Raw genomic sequence first — 18024 nt, 5'->3', positions numbered from 1 at the left:
TTAATAGGGTTCACAAAATGTTGAAGTCTGGAAAAGGCATAATAGGATGAAGAAGAAACAATCAGAATCTTCCTCCAACCCAAATCATTGGGTGATAAGTAAAAGTTGCTAATACACCTCTGACATCTGGGCCAGCTCATCAGAGAAGACCACAAGTGATTCAGTGTGGGAAGGAGATAACATGTAGAGGATGAGATGATATCAGAAATGCAGAAAGGGTTTACAAACAACCCGGAGCCCAGGGCCAGATGGATTGGTTCTGCTATTGGTGGACCTGGAAGGGTAGCAAAATGGATACCAGAAGACCCTGTTGCCCAAGTAAGTGGAATAGCTTGGTCAATAGGAGAAAGGTAGGTATCACTCTGCACCAAGTTCCCCAACTTTGGATAAGCCTCAAATCCCAACAAATGTTAGGGGAAAAAATGCAACCGGTTATGAAAAGATATTATATCTTATTTAATTAAAAAATCAATTTATTGATATGCAAACCAACTGGACCAAACAGGACAAACTGGATCAGACAGGACAGAAGCAATGCTCTAAACAAGCATCAACTTAAGAGCTCTGATGCCAACCAGGAGGACACCCAAACACAAGTTTAGCGTGAGGGTAAGAGTCTTTATGTCTTCCGGTGAAGGCAAAGCCATTTGGTTGGCACTTCGTAGGAATATCTTTCCACCAGGTCGTCATCGTAAGGTATGTGCCACGAGTCTCCCGTTGTTTGCACCACGGTGTCATAGATGAGAATATGCTGTTGAATTAAAAAGGGAACCACACATTGAGAACAACACTAAAGGAATACCTAGCCATTTCCCTTTCTCTTCTGACAGCCTCTCAGTTTGCTTCAGAGACATATTCTCTGTCTTACTTAACAATGGATTTTGAAAGAGCAGCTAACTCTGTGAAGATGAATGCCGGGGGTGGGGGCCGTAGGGGGCGGGATAAATTAGGAGTTGGGATTGACACATACACACTACTATATGTAAAACAGGTAAACAACAAGGACCTACGGTATAGCACAGGGAACTATACTCAATATTTTGTAATAACCTATAATGGAAAAGAATCTGAAAAAGAATATATATATACACATATATATGTATAACTGAATCACTTTGCTGTATGCTTGAAACTAACAGAACATTGTAAATTAACCATACTTCAATTAAAAAAAAGATGACCTCCTACTATTAGGAGTTCTTTTTGGGGAGGTTTCATTTTTAAGGTTAAGGACTCTCTTAAAAAAAAAAAAAAAAAAAAATATATATATATATATATATATATATATATATTCCTTTTTTTGCCTTTATTGATTTTGTATGTGAAAGAGAAAATTTTCAGATATACAAAAATAAAGAAATAGCACAATGAACTCCCATGTACCTGTCACTCAGCTTCAACCATTATCAATTCATGGCTAATCTTATTTCACCCATTCATCCATACCCCCCACCCAAGATTATATTGAAGTAAATCTCAGATATTATATCATTTCTTCTATAATTCAGTATGTACCTCTGAAAGGTAAGGACTTGTTTTGTAAATATAAGAGGAATATCATTATTATACTTAAGCATTAATAATTCCTTAACATCATCAAATTTCTACTGTTTACATTTTCCCTATTATTATATGTGTGTAACTGTATTTTACAGTTTATTTGTTTGAATAGGAATTGAAATAAGGTTATTACATTGTGACTGGCTGAATTCTCTTGTAATCTAGAGCTTCTCTTTTCAACTCTATTTTTCTTGCAATTTTTTGTTGTTGAGGAAACCAGGTCAGTTGTCCTGTATTGTTTCTCACAGTTGATTTTGCTGACTGTATCTCTGTGGTAATTTGATACCATATTTCCTATAAATGTTGTTTTATATATTTTTTGACCACTGGACCATATTTATCATTGGCTAGTGTATTTTTCTGTAGTAACTCGCCTTTAGATTTTCTCCCTTTGCTTTCACACAGGAGGCATCCTTATACTTACAGGTATTTAAACTAGAATCAAAAAAGAACTCAATTGAGACTGTGCCACAGCAGTGGATTAAACAGGAAAAAGGAGTTATTTAGCAGAAATAGAAGTTATGATGAACCATAAGGAATATGGAATTTTGAGCTATTGGAAATAAATAGGAGAATAAAAAACACATATGAGGATTTGTAATTGATGACATAATTGATGTCACAACTGATGACATTCCAGGTGTTTTTAATATGTCAATTAACATGGGGTTGGCCTATGAAAACTTTGCTCTGGCAGACTCTGTGTTTCTAGGATCTGGGTAATTCCAAATACCAAACTAAAGCTGAGAAAAATAAAACATTGAGGGACTTCCCGGGTGGTCCAGTGGTTAAGACTCTGTGCTCCCAATGCATAGGGCCTGGGTTCGATCCCTGGTCGGGGAACTAGATCCCGCACGCATGCCGCAACTAAGACCCAGTGCAGCCAAATACATCAATCAATCAATCAATATTTAAAAGTAAAATAAAACATTGGAACTAGTTGCAACATTCTTTGACTATGCCACATTCTTACTATCTACTTGGCTCTGCTGACATTATGTAGAGAACAGGTAACATACCTGAAAAGTTATTTTTGATCCTGGATGCCTACTAACAATTGCCAGCTGATGTCCCTGCTGCCACTTAAAGAACAAGCGTTGGGTCTTGGCATCAGGCAGACAGGCCTTGTGGTCCCGCATCAGATCTTTTGTGATAAACTTGCAGTGGTTCCCCGAGTGCAGTGTGGCATACAGAAGGAATGGATCGTCCTCTGAGCTGAGTCGGGCGTAAGAAAGAACACAATCAAGCACACGCCCAAAGAGGCAAAGAATAGCATTCTTCACCATGCTATTTTCTTCTTACTCTACTTTCCTCAGAAGTGTTCTGCTTTCTTAACTGACATGATCTCAGTGATACGTAAGAGCCGCCTGCAAGTCCTAGCTGGTAGACAACACTATCTAGAACACAGATGGAAAGCTAAGGGGAAAGGAATGCTAATGCTAGGGATTCTTAGCAGCTCAATTGGGCTCTTCCACTAGAATGGAGAACTCTAACAGTAATTCTCTCTTCATACTCAAAAGCTGAGTCTCTGTGTTCCCAGGGTGTTTTTCCTATCTGCTTCATCCACCACAGAGCACACCTTTCCCCGTCTCCTTTCCTCACTCGAATTCATAATACTAACAGGGCAGGAAGACAATTTCTTGCAAAAGTAAGGGGCTGACCTCAAAGCTGAAACTGGTTATCCCCAAGCAGCTTCTGGGTAGTCATCCTGATCAGCACCCAAAGGCATCTCCAACTAGAGAAGAGCCAGGAGCGCAAAGTCTCCAATGGGCCCTCAACATCAGCACTGACCACTTGAATACATGTGCTGTAGAAACAGCAGTGGCTACCTTGGCTCAGGAGATTTGGACAGCAACATGTGATAAGCCTTATGCCTTGATCCAAATGACCCAAAGTGGACCCTTTAAAGTTTACCTTATACTGACATATTTCAAGTGAAATGATAAAACAACTGGGATCTGTCTGAAAAATCTCCAGGAAAAAGACAGAGGAAAAGAAAAAAGAAAACATGTGGAGGTTGTATGGAGCAAGATTAACAAATAATGGTGACTGCTGGAGCGGGGCGACAGTCACGTGGGGATTCACTATACTACTCTCTCTACTGTATGGTTGAACAGGCTTCTTTGGCACATTAATGGAAAACAGAGTTAATGTTACAAATGTAAAAACTCAAATCCAAAGCAATAGAATGTCCCTGAATCAATCTTTACAACTGGGTTTGGAACTTCAGTGTATGCAATAAATACAGGCTCCAAACCAAACATGAGACCAATTTCCAACATGCTTCTTGGTTATAACACTGCATTTATCCAGTTCTTCCACCTAAGAAAAATAATGATGATGGTGACAGCAACAAACATATACGCCTTCCATGTACTTGGTGCTGTATGATTTGCAAGTATCTTCTCATTTAATCCCCATGAGGGTTGCATATGAAGAAAAGAAAACACAGAGAAGGGAAACGCCTTCCCAGACAGGAAGTGGCAGGGCCATGATCTAAACCTGGGTGTATTCATTCCCAAGCCTGTGCTCTTAAGGTTTACCCAGTATTGCCTAAGGTGACTGCATGAAGAGCATTATTATAGTCTTAGAGTCCTGGAGAGATGGAAGCACCCCCCTCCCATGAATAAATAAAAGGACTTAGCTAAAGAAAAATGGGATTTGGTTTGGGATCTGAAGGAGGGGTTAGCTTCCAGCTTTGTGCACTGAGTGCCATTTGACCTTTTTTTTTGGCGGAGGAGGGGAACGCGCTGTGCAGCCTGCAGGATTCTTAGTTCCCCGACCAGGGACTGAACCTGGGCCACGGCAGTGAGTGCCGAGTCCTAACCACTGGACTGCCAGGGAATTCCCCCATTTGACCTTTTTAAGAAGAAATGATTTGGGGAATACTGACAAACCTTGAAGTTATAACATTCAACCTAATGAAACCTAGACTTGGGGCTGAGGTGCGCTCATTATCCGTGCAAAGTCAGAAATAAACCTTTGTCGGCATAAACAGTATGAAAACCTAAATGCATGCTAAAAGTTAATACGTGCTGTTGTGGATCTGTGCTCCTCCTGATTAGCTGCTTTCTTCATACTCTATGGACACTGTATATTTTGTCGCTGACCATCTTTTCCATGTTCCTTTGGCTTCCTGGGAAGCTGTAGCTCATAGCAACATTCCCTTTACATTGAGAATAAAATCCAGAGCCCACGAGGAACTCTGCAATGTGGTCCCTGCCTTTTCTCGGACCTCAGAACTGACTACCTTCCCTCTTGCTGCCCCCAGCCCATCCACACTGGCCTGCCAGCTTTCCTCATTCCTGCCTCAGGCCCTTTTCAACACTTGCTGGTCCCTCTGCCTGGTAGCTTCTTCCCACCACCCTTCCCCCTTTCTCAAATGACTCACTCGTTCCCTTCAGATCTGCCCCCTCCCAAAGGCTTTTTCCACTCCCCTCTGACCTATCCCCGACCTAGTCCCCTTCCAGCTCCTTACTCTGCTTCATTGTCTTCACAGCTTTGATCACTGCCTGGAATTACATTACCTGTTTATTTGTTTACCTGTTTACTGTTAAGTCGCAAGAGGGCAGGGACTTGGTCTTGTTCACTGCTGTTTCTCCAAGAACACAGAAGGTGCTCATATTTGTAAAATATTTGTTAAATGATCATTTAGGAATTTATGGCATGCATTCTGTGTACTAATCTCATTTTAGGCTTTAACTCATTTCTCCTTTAACCTGATTTCCTCGTCTATTTAAGTTTATCCTGCTGTAAAAACTATATTTTTGTAAGCTGTCTCAAATCTTTTTTTTTTGGAATGAGGCTGAGTATACATACATACATACATACACACACATGCACTTTTAAAAATGGCAAAAAATAGGTTAACAAGCAGATGACTGGCCTAGTGTAATTCACTTAATAACTTCAATACCTACATGTTGTCAGCAAAAAAAAAGCTGGCTTGCTTTTGCACCTTTTCCATATCATCCTTCCTCCACCGGGAATTCTGCTTTAACATATGCTTCCGGCCCAGGACCAGCACTTGAAGATTCTGCTTGGCTAGTTGAGAGACCACATCCAAGAGCTAAAAAACACAAAGCCAGTCCCCAAGAGGGTCAAGGGAAGAATCTCAAGTAAGGGGGGTGATTCTTGCAGATGGTAATCTCAATGGTCAAATAGTCTTTTCCGGTAAGAGGTGAGAAAACATTCCTTAAAATAACAGTCCATCTTTGCAAATAAGCATGAGGAAAATGCTCCCTTGTCACAAATTAATGTCTAACACCTGCCCACCGGCCAGGCTACACTGGATAGCCGGGGAGGTTTCTAAGCACAGACTGCGTTCCCTAGAGCCCATGGGGATAGAGGTAGGGGGGCTAAGAAGGGTGGGGTTTGGTTCCTACACACTCCCGACCACATTTCAACCCAAACAGCTCAGCTTTTGTATACACTGTTTATATACTGGTATTGTGCATAGGCTTCTATTTGAGTAAAGGGTTCTACTTCTTTTTTTTTTAAAGTTTGTAAATGGTCAGAATACTGACTTTTCAGTCAACTTTTCCATGTCATGACTCTGCTGAGATGGCTACCTTCCACTGAAATCCCTTTTTCCTCCCAAAGGTCTGTCAATTTCCATTCTCTAGCTTATTTTCCACTCAGTGAATCTACTCCCCATTCTCTCCACTTTCCACATGTCTTGTGCGCACATGTTTAGACTGGGGGCTTCCCTGGTGGCGCAGTGGTTGAGAATCTGCCTGCCAATGCAGGGGACACGGGTTCGAGCCCTGGTCTGGGAAGATCCCACATGCCGCGGAGCAACTGGGCCCGTGAGCCACAATTACTGAGCCTGCACGTCTGGAGCCTGTGCTCCGCAATGAGAGAGGCCGCGATAGTGAGAGGCCCGCGCACCGCGATGAAGAGTGGCCCCCGCTCGCCGCAACTAGAGAAAGCCCTCGCACAGAAACGAAGACCCAACACAGCCATAAATAAATAAATAAATAAATTTAAAAAAAAAAGTTTAGACTGGGATTTTAGTAAATCTAGTATTTTGGTGAGCTTGCTTACATTCACTCTTTCAGAAGGAAAAGTCCATAGATTACTTTTATGTACAACCTATTAAACTAAGCTATTAATGGATATTACTAAGTATAATATGTAAAAGCTAATGAAAAACTATAATTTAAGTTATATAATAGTGCATCGGAAGTATAAAAGTTCTGTAATTTATCAAAACTGCTGGGCTGGGACTTCCCTGATGGTGCAGTGGATAAGAATCTGCCTGCCAATGCAGGGGACACTCGTTCGATCCCTGGTCCGGGAAGATCCCACATGCTGCGGAGCAACGAAGCCCATGCGCCACAACTACTGAGCCCACGCACTGCAACTACTGAAGCCCGTGCACCCTAGAGCCCATGCTCTGCAACAAGAGAAGCCACCGCAATGAGAAGCCCGCACACCATAACGCAGAGTAGCCCCTACTCGCCGCAACTAGAGAAAGCCCATGTGCAGCAACGAAGACCCAAGGCAGCCAAAAGGAAATAAAATTTAAAAAAAAAATTTTAATTAAAAAAAAAAACAACTTCTGGGCCTACGAAAATCACAAGTTCAAAGTCACTGAAGAAATCCTTAATTTTCTTGGGTCTTGGTTAGAAAAGGCATTTTCTTTAGTCTAGCTTCCCCTTACTCATAAATTTCTTCCCATGTAGACTTTCAGGATATTATTTAAAATTCTCTAATCAATAAAATTTCATTTATTTATTTGGTCAGTTGTCAAATATTGCTTGAGTACCTGTTATGTCTAATACACATGCAGACTCTCTGTTTGTCTAATAATGAATTAATAAGGGCTGAATTTTTTAATTACTGTTTAATGCTTTGGATTTATGTATTTTTTTGGCCCATCCAACTCCATTACTAATCTTATTATTTTAGGAAACAGTAGTGAGTTTTATTATCACCAATTCTTAGTTCTAGAATTAAAGGACAGAATAGACACAAGTTGGCCACTGAATGTGAGCTGATACTCAAGCAGAGAAGTGTATCAAGACCAGTGTGAGGACTCTGACCCAAAGCTTTACGACCAGTAAAATAAAATTCTTCCCTTCAAAGCTTTGAATAATGGCTTCTGTGTCATTCAACAGTTATTTCCCAGGCCTCTCTATGTATAAGGCACATGGTAGGTATCACAGCTTACAAAATTTTGAAAGACATGGCCCCTGCCTTTAGTGAGGGAGTGCCTAATAATTTTCTTACCCAACTCTCAAGCCTGGGAAGATGTATATGCTGGCTTTACATATACTGGATGGTTAATAAACATTTTCTGATTAGCTGAAGAATATGCCTACCTCTGTTTTTAATCTATCATAAAAGTAGCTCATTATTGAAAACTTGAAAAATATAGACAAGAAGGTGAAAGAAGAAATCACTCATACCTCACTATCCAAAGATTGCTAACATGTTTTTGCCAGTCTATTTATTCTATGCATTTTTACATAATCTTATAAGCCACTATTTTAAAAGTTGGGTTAGTAATTAAAAATAAACATCTGCACTAAAAAAGTTTGGTTCATGGATTCAAACACCCCAAAAGACATTGAGAGTGCATCTCCTTCAAAGTGCATTTATAACATTCCTTTATTAAAGCTATGCTGAGATTACAGATTATTTTCAATGAACCCAGATACAAAATGACAACTGGATTCATTAAGAGGAATGACGATTGCTTTCTAAAAATTCCTATATGAATTCCCACAAAGTTGTAAAGATACAAAAAAAAAAAATCAAACAAAACCAATTTTTGATACTGATTCCATGCATTTGAGAAGACATGGCTTAAAGAAAAACACAATTGGGTCTTCACATCTATACCTTGGTTTAGGTAAATAGCCTTGAGTTTACTAATATTAAGTTAAAGGTAGGGGCCCAAGGAAGAGCAGAAAAGGCTTAGCCTGAACTACTCTGAGGCACCATCTTGTGGCTGAGAGGTCTCTACTAGTAGCAGCTCTCTGAAAATGATGCAAACAAGGGAGAATAAAGACACAGGAGAGAAAGATGAGTGTACGGAATAGAGGCACTTGCCTGAAATTCTGTGGACAATCTAGCTATGAGCCTACTTCCTCTGGGGTAAATTCCAAGGCTGGATCCAGTGGGCTGGGTCAGAGTCATAGGTATACTCAGAATAGTAAAGAAAAAGTAAATTCACCTTAATTCTATGTTAGATCAGAAATAAAATGGGGAGAAATTTCCACTTCTGGGAAGATGGAGTGGATGTACTTTTCCCTATTTCTTCCACCATGTACAACTAAAAACCCCAGATGTTATATATAAAACAAACATAAGACTTTGAAAAGTAGAGACAAAAAGGCAGACTGGCTAGGGACCTTGGGACATGAGGAATGACATGTTACTGACTGCTTGGATTTTCTTTTTGCCTCATATATCCTATACTTGGAGATCAAGAAGCCAGCAACCTGGAAATGCCAATGGATGCAGCCAAAAAACAACCAACAAAGGCCAGTTCTCACTAGCCAAAGGACCAGAAAAGACGCAGTCTAGCAACACAGAAAATCTGCTGAAGTGATAACACCAGGAGACTGTGATGTTATGTGTGTGTGTGTGTGTGTGTGTATACACATGTAATACCTAGAGCAACCATTAAAAATGCTATACAAAGAGTATACTCAAAAACAGTATGATTAAAAAACAAAACAAAATACCCACTATAGACACATAAAAATGGAATTCTAAAAAAAGTTAAAGTAGCCCACAGGAAGGCAGGAAAAATAAAACAGAAACAGAAAACAGAGATGATAGAAAACAAAAAATAAAATGGCAGGCATAAGCCCTAACATATCAATAATAACATAAAATATAAAGGGTTTTAATACATCAATTAAAAGACAGAGCACATACCAGAATTTTAATCCTTTTTAAGCCTGAATAGTATTCCATTGTGTGTATATACAACATTTTGTTTATCTATTCATGTCGATGGATATTTGGGTTGTTTCCAAAACCTTCCTTCCTGAACTTATCCTGTAATGAATATTCCTATATATGAGGCATACTGATTATAGCTATCTTGCTGGAAGAACTGGCATAGAACTTCTAATGTCTGTAGACATCAGATCCCAAAGACTTTAGAGTTTTGAAGATCTACAGTCCACACAACTCAGGAAATGTCAGAGACTGCAGAGGGGGAGGTAAAAAGTTAAGAATAGGGAGAGGAAGTTACACTTGCTATTTAGGATTACCCAGAAAAGCTCTTGCTCTCATTGCCCTCTCCCACCTCTCGGGCAGCTTTCTATTTCCTGAGCATCCCTATGCACTTATTTCTACCACATGTAGCTCTGCCAATTGTATTTTTACCCTAAGCTCAGGAACTACCTTTCAGCAGTTTTATGCCAAAAGTAAGTCACTTATGAGTAATGTCACTTATGAATTAAAAAAAAAAACCCTCTTATGTATTCCTACCAGAGACAAATCAAATTAGAATAGAAGCCAAACCAGAAAATGTTTGCACCAAATATTAAGCCGCAACTTGTTTTTACTCTTCTGGTTTTTGGAGAATCATCCTTTAGACATCTTAAGGAGCAATGTGGGAGGGGAGGCGGGTGAGATCTGATTCCAGCTTAACCTTGAGATACTGAGTACCCAGAGTTCTGGAATCAATTTGGAATTTTAAATATTCTCTAGAATCAGCTGTACTGTGTACTGTGCATTTTGCTCTACTGTGTGGCTCAGATTCTAGACCCCTTAGGCAAGTCCAGAACTGTCCTCACCATCTCTGGGTTCTGCAGGTTGAGAACATCCCAGAGTGGATCTTTTTTTTTTTTCCTTTAGTATTTATTTATTTATTTATTTGCTTGCACCGGGTCTTAGTTGCAGCAGGCGGGCTCCTTAGTTGTGGCTCGCCAGCTCCTTAGTTGCGGCACACGGGCTCCTTAGTTGTGGCATGCAAACTCTTAGTTGTGTCATGCATGTGGGATCTAGTTCCTTGACAAGGGATCAAACCCGGGGCCCCTGCATTGGGAGAATGGAGTCTTATCCACTGCACCACCACGGAAGTCCCCCAGAGTGGATCTTGGCTTCTCTCATCAGGACTGCCCTGAACTCAAGGAAACTCTTCCACATCTCTCTCATTTAAACCTAATCCCTGTTCAGAGTCTCAAGGGGAGGATTGCCTTTTCTAGGATATCGACCATTCTGTACACATGGATATTTGTCACATACTCCTTTATCCTTCCTATGAAGGCCCAGTTTGGTCTTGGATGAACCCTGAAGACGATAAGTCAGACACAAAAGGACGAATATTGTATGATTTCATTTATACGAGTTACCTAGAGTAGTCAAATTCACAGAGACAGAAAATAGAATGGTGGTTGCCAGGGGCCAGAGAAGGGGGAATAAGGAGTTATTGTTTAATGGGTACAGAGTTTCAGTCTGGGAAGATGAAGAAGTTCTGGAGATGGATGACGGGGATTGTTGCACAACAACGTAAAGTACTTAATGCCACTGAATCGTACACTGGAAAATGGTTAAAATGATACATTGTACATTACGTATATTTTACCACAATAAAAAGTTTTATTACAGAAAATTTTAAATATAAATAAAAATAAGCAGAATAGCATGATGTGCCCATCACCCCGTTTCAATAATTATCAGGTCATGGCCAATCCAATTTCATCTCTATCCGCACCTACTTCTGCCTCGGATTATTCTGAAACAAATCCTAGACATCATATCATTTCAACCGTGAATATGTCAGAATGTATTTCTAAATATAAGGACTCAAAAAAAAAAAGCATAATACCATTATCACATCTAAAAAAATTAACAATAATTCCTTAATATCAAATATACAATCAGTATTTATATTTCTCTAGGGTACATACTTTTTAAAAAATCAGCATCTAAAAGAACTCCATAGATCGCGATTGCTTGATTGCAGTTAAAGAAATGCGGAGGCTAGTCTGATGGAAGTTCCCACATTTAGATTTTGCTAACAGCATCCCTGTGGTATCATGTAACATATTCTCTAGTCTTTCTATGTTTCCTATAAATTGGTAGTTAGACCTAGAGACTTGATCAGATTCAAGGGGTTTTTTGGTATGTATGAGTGTGTGTGTGCATGTGTACATTTAAAATTGTGGCCCTGATAAAGTGAAAAGGTCAGTTCATTCATCAAAAATGAATGACAACTTCTCTGTCAGTCACTAGGCAGAGGGTACTGGGGATGCAGATACCGATATAAAGACACATTTATCCCTAGCCTCCAGGAGGCTGCAGTCAAATGACTGAAATGTGATGTAAAAAGTGCTAAGGAGGAGGACAAAGAATGGGTACTTAAATCAGACCGGAGGTAGGGACGGTGGTCAGGGAAGTCGCCACAAAGGAAGCAACGGCTGAGCTGCGTTTTCAGATGAATTAATCCGGGCAAGGAATGGGAGTTTCCAAGGACAAGAAGCAGCACGTTGAAGGTGGGGGCTCTTTATTAGTGCGCTGAATTCAGGGAACCGCCGAGGTGTGGGAGGATGACACAGGGAGTGTGAGATATAAGGCTGGAAATGACTGTAGGGGTCAGATCACAGGGGTCCTTGTAAACCATGATAAGGAATCTTTTACCACCTGAAAGCAGTGGAGAAAAACAAAGGATTTAAACAGGCGCGTGACATGACGACACATTTAGAGAGGTTAAAATTGTGGATTACAAGAAGGCTGGACTAGAATAGGGAGATCAAGTGAGGGGGCTTCTGCAGTAATTCAGCGAACAGATAATGAGAACTGAGGTGCTGGCAGTAAGGATGGAGAGAAGAGAGCCCTCTGTGAGTAAAGCAGAACTGATCAGACTCAGTCATTGACTGAATGTAGGAAACAGGGAGAGGAATAAACCAAAGAAGAGTTGGACAACTGGATGGATGATGGCAGCAAGACAGGGTCTATGAGAGGCGGAGCTCGTGACATCCCCAGGCGGGAGCTGGCCAGTGGGCAGCCAGTTAGCTGACTCATTTAGGAGAGGGCTTTGAGATAAAATAAAGATTTGGAGCCATCAGGAAACACACATTGGCAGGAGCCATCAGCGAGTGGAAGAGGTCTAACAGACTGAGAAGGAAAGGAGCAGAGGATGAAAACTGAGGAATACTATTACTGAAAAGATAGAGTTGTAAGAAAAGCCATTAATGGAAGCTGAGGAATGGCCAGAGAGATAGAAGAAAAACCAGGAGACAGTGACCAGTCTCTTCCTGACCAGTCTCTCAGAAAGACTATAAGGAGCATTTCAAGAAGGAAGGAGAGACTAGGCCTCAGCGCTACAGAAACACCAAAACGTGGCCTGCACCCCAGAGGTGGCATTTTGATGATGCCATGGGGGGCAGGAGGGTGAATTCGCTTGGTTTCCTAAACTCTATATATAAAGCTGCAGTCTGCTTTGTCCAGAGAGACTGTCTTACAAGCACGGCTCTTTTTTGCTTACCAAAAATCACGATCAATTATGCTTTTCATTTCAGATACTGAGTGGTGTGGCCTCTTTAGAACCTCCAACCTTCCAGAAGCTTCACTGAGCAAGGAGGATGTTTTGGTTTTGTTGTTTTAAGATGGAAGAGACTTGAGAATGTTTATATTCTGGTCAGAAAAAGTCAACAGCAAGGTAGAGGCTGAAGATACAGGCATAGAAGGGATAATTGCGAGAACAAGGTTCTGAGAAAGGGGGAGATCTAGAGAACAGGCGATGAGAATACCTCTTGCACCGAGGTGAGTTTGAGCACAGGCTCGTTGGTTTGATTGCGTGGTTGGTGCATGTGTGTGCGGTGAATACGTCAACACGTGAGGTCATTCCTCCTGATAGCTTCCATTTTCTGTGTGCCACACGTGAGTCAGTGGCCCAGGGAGACTGGAGGGGGTGGTAGAGGAGGCTTGAGGGCTGCCTGTGGCGCGGATGAGATGCAGCTGGCGTGAGACTGCGGGTGGGAGCCGAGCGGACTGCAGATGTAAAAGCGCAAAAGCCCAGGCGAGGCTGGAGGTGGCAGCAGGGGGGACAATGGGGAGATTTACAGCCCTTTGCATCCTGGCTGCAGTGTGGGATAATGATCGGGATAACAATTGATCGGTTGCCCCTTGCTCCACATAAACATTTGGTCAAAAGGCATTTCCAGGTGGAACCATAATGGAAACAGCAGTCATCTAATATCACTCTCCCTATCTATTTACTATTAAAGATACCAGTCCCAATTGATATTTACACAGTATAAGATCTGTGGTTTGGGGTTCTGGCCTGAGTCAGGAATTCCAAATTCCTATCTCATTTATTTGTTCAGATCTCTTTAATTCTAAAATGTGAATAAGGTGCCCCCCACCCTCCTTAACAGCATTGTCATTTATCAAGTCATCATCAACAAACATGTAAAATGTCATCACTCGCAATTTCTATAATGAAAAGATTTTTGGAGAAATGATCTCCAAACCACCTGGCTTTCAGGGCAGGCTCTCTCTGACAATGTCTCTTCCTTTTAATGACTTCAGGAAACACCTAAGGGTCTATTTGATAAGGTGGTCCCGGGGGCTGCATTTTAGTGCTGAAGTCTGTTTCCTTCCTCAACTACCTCTCTCTCCACCTTCTGTCCAACCTCCCTGCCCCCCTTTAATGAATCAGTGGGGGAACTGTGAGAAGCTCTACTTATCTTAGCCTTAGGCGCAGCCCCCCAATTCTCTTCTGCTGTTAGAGCCCAGCACTCCGTGGACACTGCACCCAGTGTCATTCCCTGGCAGCTTCTGATGCTGCTATTTGATGTGTGAAATGAATGTCAGTTGCTCTCAGGAACCAAGGAAAGTTTGAAGATTCTTGCACTCAGCCCTGGATAGTTTTCTTTAAAGGATCTGATATAGAACGGGAGCTTGATTAAAGTAGAAATTATTCTCCCTGGAAACAGTTAGAAGCTGTTATAGGTGCAAATTGCAACCAGGTAGCATGTTTGAGGAGCAAGGCCTCATGCACTCAATGGGTCTAAGCTTTTGGAGGCCTCACTTTTCTCAGATAAAACCATGCAAGTGCTCACACCAAGGAGGACATGAGGTGATTTCATCTTTGACCTACCCCCTCTTTACACACACACACACACACACACACACACACACACAACCTGTAGTTTAGCACCTGAGCTGGGGAAGGAAAGCAGATTAATTTTAAACAGAATGTTGACATTAAAGAGACTATTTTGAGTTATTTATAAGTGGAGAAACTTAAAATTCCATAAAAAATCAAAGAGAAATTCTTAAAACAACCACAAATAGCCTGCATATTGTTCCAACATAAAAAGATACCGATTACACACCAGTTACACACTGGTTGTTTGGAATCCTAAAGCCAGGAAACACATGTCCACTTTTCATGCTATTGCTTCACTAAAGACAACCTCATGGCAACATGGGGTGTGAACTAGGATGGATGGTCCGTGGGGGTTTCCTATTTGAGTCTGGGTGTCTTTCAGGATATGATGGTGTTAAGTCAAAGGCAGAAAAGAGAAAGTAAGAAAAGAAAATAAAGACTCTTTGGATCATTTTCTTTCATGCATTAATTAATTTTGACAATTGTTTCCTACAAACTAAGACAAAATGAAACCACTTCAGGGCACAATGATTGATGAACTCTATGGAGGCAGTGTTGTCAAACTCAGAAGACCACAAACACAGTGTTTGTAACTGATGCACCGTGCATTCCACAAAGTTTACAGCAGAAGAAACAAGGGAAGTCATAACTTATACCAGAACAATGGAGTTTTCTACTTGTTTCTATGTTCCTACAGTCTGCAGGTAAGCTAATATCCAGTTTCATTCTCTTGTCTTTGTTCCTTTCACTTTTCTCTTGAACTATGTTTTGGAACGAGAATCCCTGTCTTAGAAATAGTCCTTGAGTGAATGCTGAATTCACCATTTTTCTGTGTACCTCTGGAAATGCCACCGAGGAGGAGAGTGCAGGAAACTCACCAAGGTTGTGGCTCAAGGCTCTCACCATGTTTTCATCTGCCAGCTACTCACTGGTAGTTCTACGTTTGAGAATTACTGCTGCTTGCCAGAGAGAGTGGAAGGGAGAAATATCACTCTTTACTTAAAGAAGGTCAATGATATTTCTTTGCTGAACTGTTCAAGCGCTGTATACCATGTAAGATCCAGATGAGCATTTAATGAGGATAGCAGTATTGGAAGAAGGTGAGAAAAGGAAGTGTTTTAGAGAAGCAGCAGAAGCTGGGGTGAGGAGAGAGGGAAGCTTTCACTGGGTGGTATTCAAGGAGTGGAAATTTCATAAGCCTGGTGGCATAGTTCCAGAGAAGAGAGGCTGACACTGAGCTGGAGTCCTGCTCCCACCTCTGGGACCATGTGCTTTAAGCACAGATTTAAAACTCTGATGACTGACTGAGTCTATAAAGCTCTTTGAATCTCTTGGAAGAAAGTATATACACAAAATACTACTATTTTATTATGATGTCATAAATGATCCCACTGGTTTATATGAGACTCACCATGTCCTATATCCTGCTTTCGTTAGTCATTGATATTTTAGGGAGATTTCAATGATCTCATGTTGTCTTTAGTCAATGAAACAATTCTGCTGAGGAAGAGAAATGCCCTTCCTGCCTTGGGAACATCCTGTCAAGTGTGGGATGTGTTTCCTGCCTGCCATGTCTTCTCCGATGCCATTAGTGCCCACACAGTTATCCAGCCTTTCAGAAAATGATTAAACATTTTCTAAATGTTTAGAACATTTAGCTGGATGGATTTCCCCAGCGAGCTGAGAGTCAGAGCTGTCTAGAAGACAGCAGATTTGGCTCCTGACTCACAGTGTGACTTTTCTCCAAACATTTACATGCATTCTTTGGCCTTTTTAGTTTTTCTGTAAAATATCTGTGTTTCCTTGATCATTGTGAGGCAGGAAAGGATAGCATTTTGAAGACTGAAAACTAATTTCAGGAAGATTAAATTAACTTATTCTGATGCATACTAATTTCCACTTTTAAAAGTTAATTAAAAACTTCTCCTAGGGTTCTAGATCCCGTCCACGTACAGGGAATAATTTGCTCACACTGGGAAAGTATGTAAACACTTTCAGGCTCATAAGCCACCATTTAATGACTAAAAGAGAAAGACTATGATAAGTAGGGCTCTGGAGGACTGAAATTTTGTGTAGCTTCTCCATGGCTGCACTGCTTCACACAGCTTTTGTCTTGGTACAGAGCCATACACAATTGTACATTATGGCAATTTGCTTTATTTTCTGGAACAACCCTGTCAGTTCAAAACATATAAAACACTTAGGTATATAAAAGATACCTTGGACATCTCCAGTTAATGTTCCAAGCTGTCTATCTGTACAGTAGAAGGGTTTACACAGTAAAACGAAACTAATAGAGACATAAAAGAGACTTTTCCAATTTATATCTACTATTTAATAGCATAGTGATTAAGTAATAAAATAGTAATAGTAATTAAGAGCACAAGCTTTAGCGTCCAGCTGCCTGGGTTCAAATTCTGGTTCTACGAGGTCAGAGCTGTGTGACCTCTGTTACATTTCCTCTTGAGCCTCTGTTTCAACATTGGTAAAATGGAGATACAAATTGGCTTATTATGAAGATTAATTTCAATGCATGTAGATACAAAGCACATGGAAAAGTATTCAATAAATATTAGCTATTATTAGACAGTACAGTCTGGATTAGTAAATTTAGACCTCCCAAGCCCTACTGATCCCCCCAAACATCCCCCCCCAAAAAAAACAACACAAAAGGAAAAGGAAAGGAAAAAGAATAAAATTTAAAAAGAGAAAGAAAAGAGAGATTCTTTTGGTATTATCACAGACTTGGGTGATTTTTGTGTTAATCTCTCAACATGTTAAGAGTAGAACATAAACTTTCAGGTTTAGAAAGCAAAAAGAACATGTGCATCTAACCTTAATCCCACTTGAAACTCCCAATAAAACTATAATACAGAATCTTTCTAAAATGACAAACCCACAGAAACGTGGAGAGTAAGAGGGGAGACAACATCAGTAAAATCTGGAAGCTGGAAAGCAGACGGACAAGTGGTAACCGACCTTGCAGATCCAACGGAGTCAAATCTGAAGATGGGTCAGCTAAGATCCAACCAAACCTCTCAAGACTCCAGAACTAGAAGCAAAGGGGAGAGGCTAAATGGGGGTGTGTGGTTAACTAAGGAGAATCGGTAAAAGCTGCTGAAGAAAATTTAGAATCCTAGATTTGTGTGCCCCCGCCCCCATCCATATTGCCCCTGCTGGGGTGGGGGAGGGAAGTCTGAAGATTCATTACGTGGATGTGGTAAGTCAGAGGAAATCTAGCCTGGCATACCAAGCACATGTGACACTGTGATCACCATACTGAAAGTAGAGATTAAGTGAATGCATGCATATTGAAAGCAAAATGCAGAGAAACTCAGATTTTCCCCCCTTAATTGGCTCTCAGAACACTGGCAGGAAGG

At 40.8% G+C, this 18024-nt stretch overlaps 1 protein-coding gene across 1 annotated transcript in view; it reads right to left on the bottom strand.

Annotated features, from left to right (window-relative positions):
• Window positions 1-467: 467 nt before the first annotated feature.
• LOC118891175 (protein only RNase P catalytic subunit) overlaps window positions 468-18024 on the bottom strand; it is a 124901-nt gene continuing 107344 nt past the window's right edge. The window contains 3 exon segments of the mRNA XM_036844845.1: window positions 468-751; window positions 2580-2775; window positions 5481-5629. Coding sequence (XP_036700740.1) covers window positions 620-751; window positions 2580-2775; window positions 5481-5629 — 477 coding nt within the window. The 3' untranslated portion in view covers window positions 468-619.

Source organism: Balaenoptera musculus, chromosome 2, assembly GCF_009873245.2.
Source record: "Balaenoptera musculus isolate JJ_BM4_2016_0621 chromosome 2, mBalMus1.pri.v3, whole genome shotgun sequence".
NCBI classification, from domain to species: domain Eukaryota; kingdom Metazoa; phylum Chordata; class Mammalia; order Artiodactyla; family Balaenopteridae; genus Balaenoptera; species Balaenoptera musculus.
The sequence above is the reverse complement of the archived record's forward strand: the minus strand, read 5'-3'. Positions and strand labels throughout refer to the sequence as shown.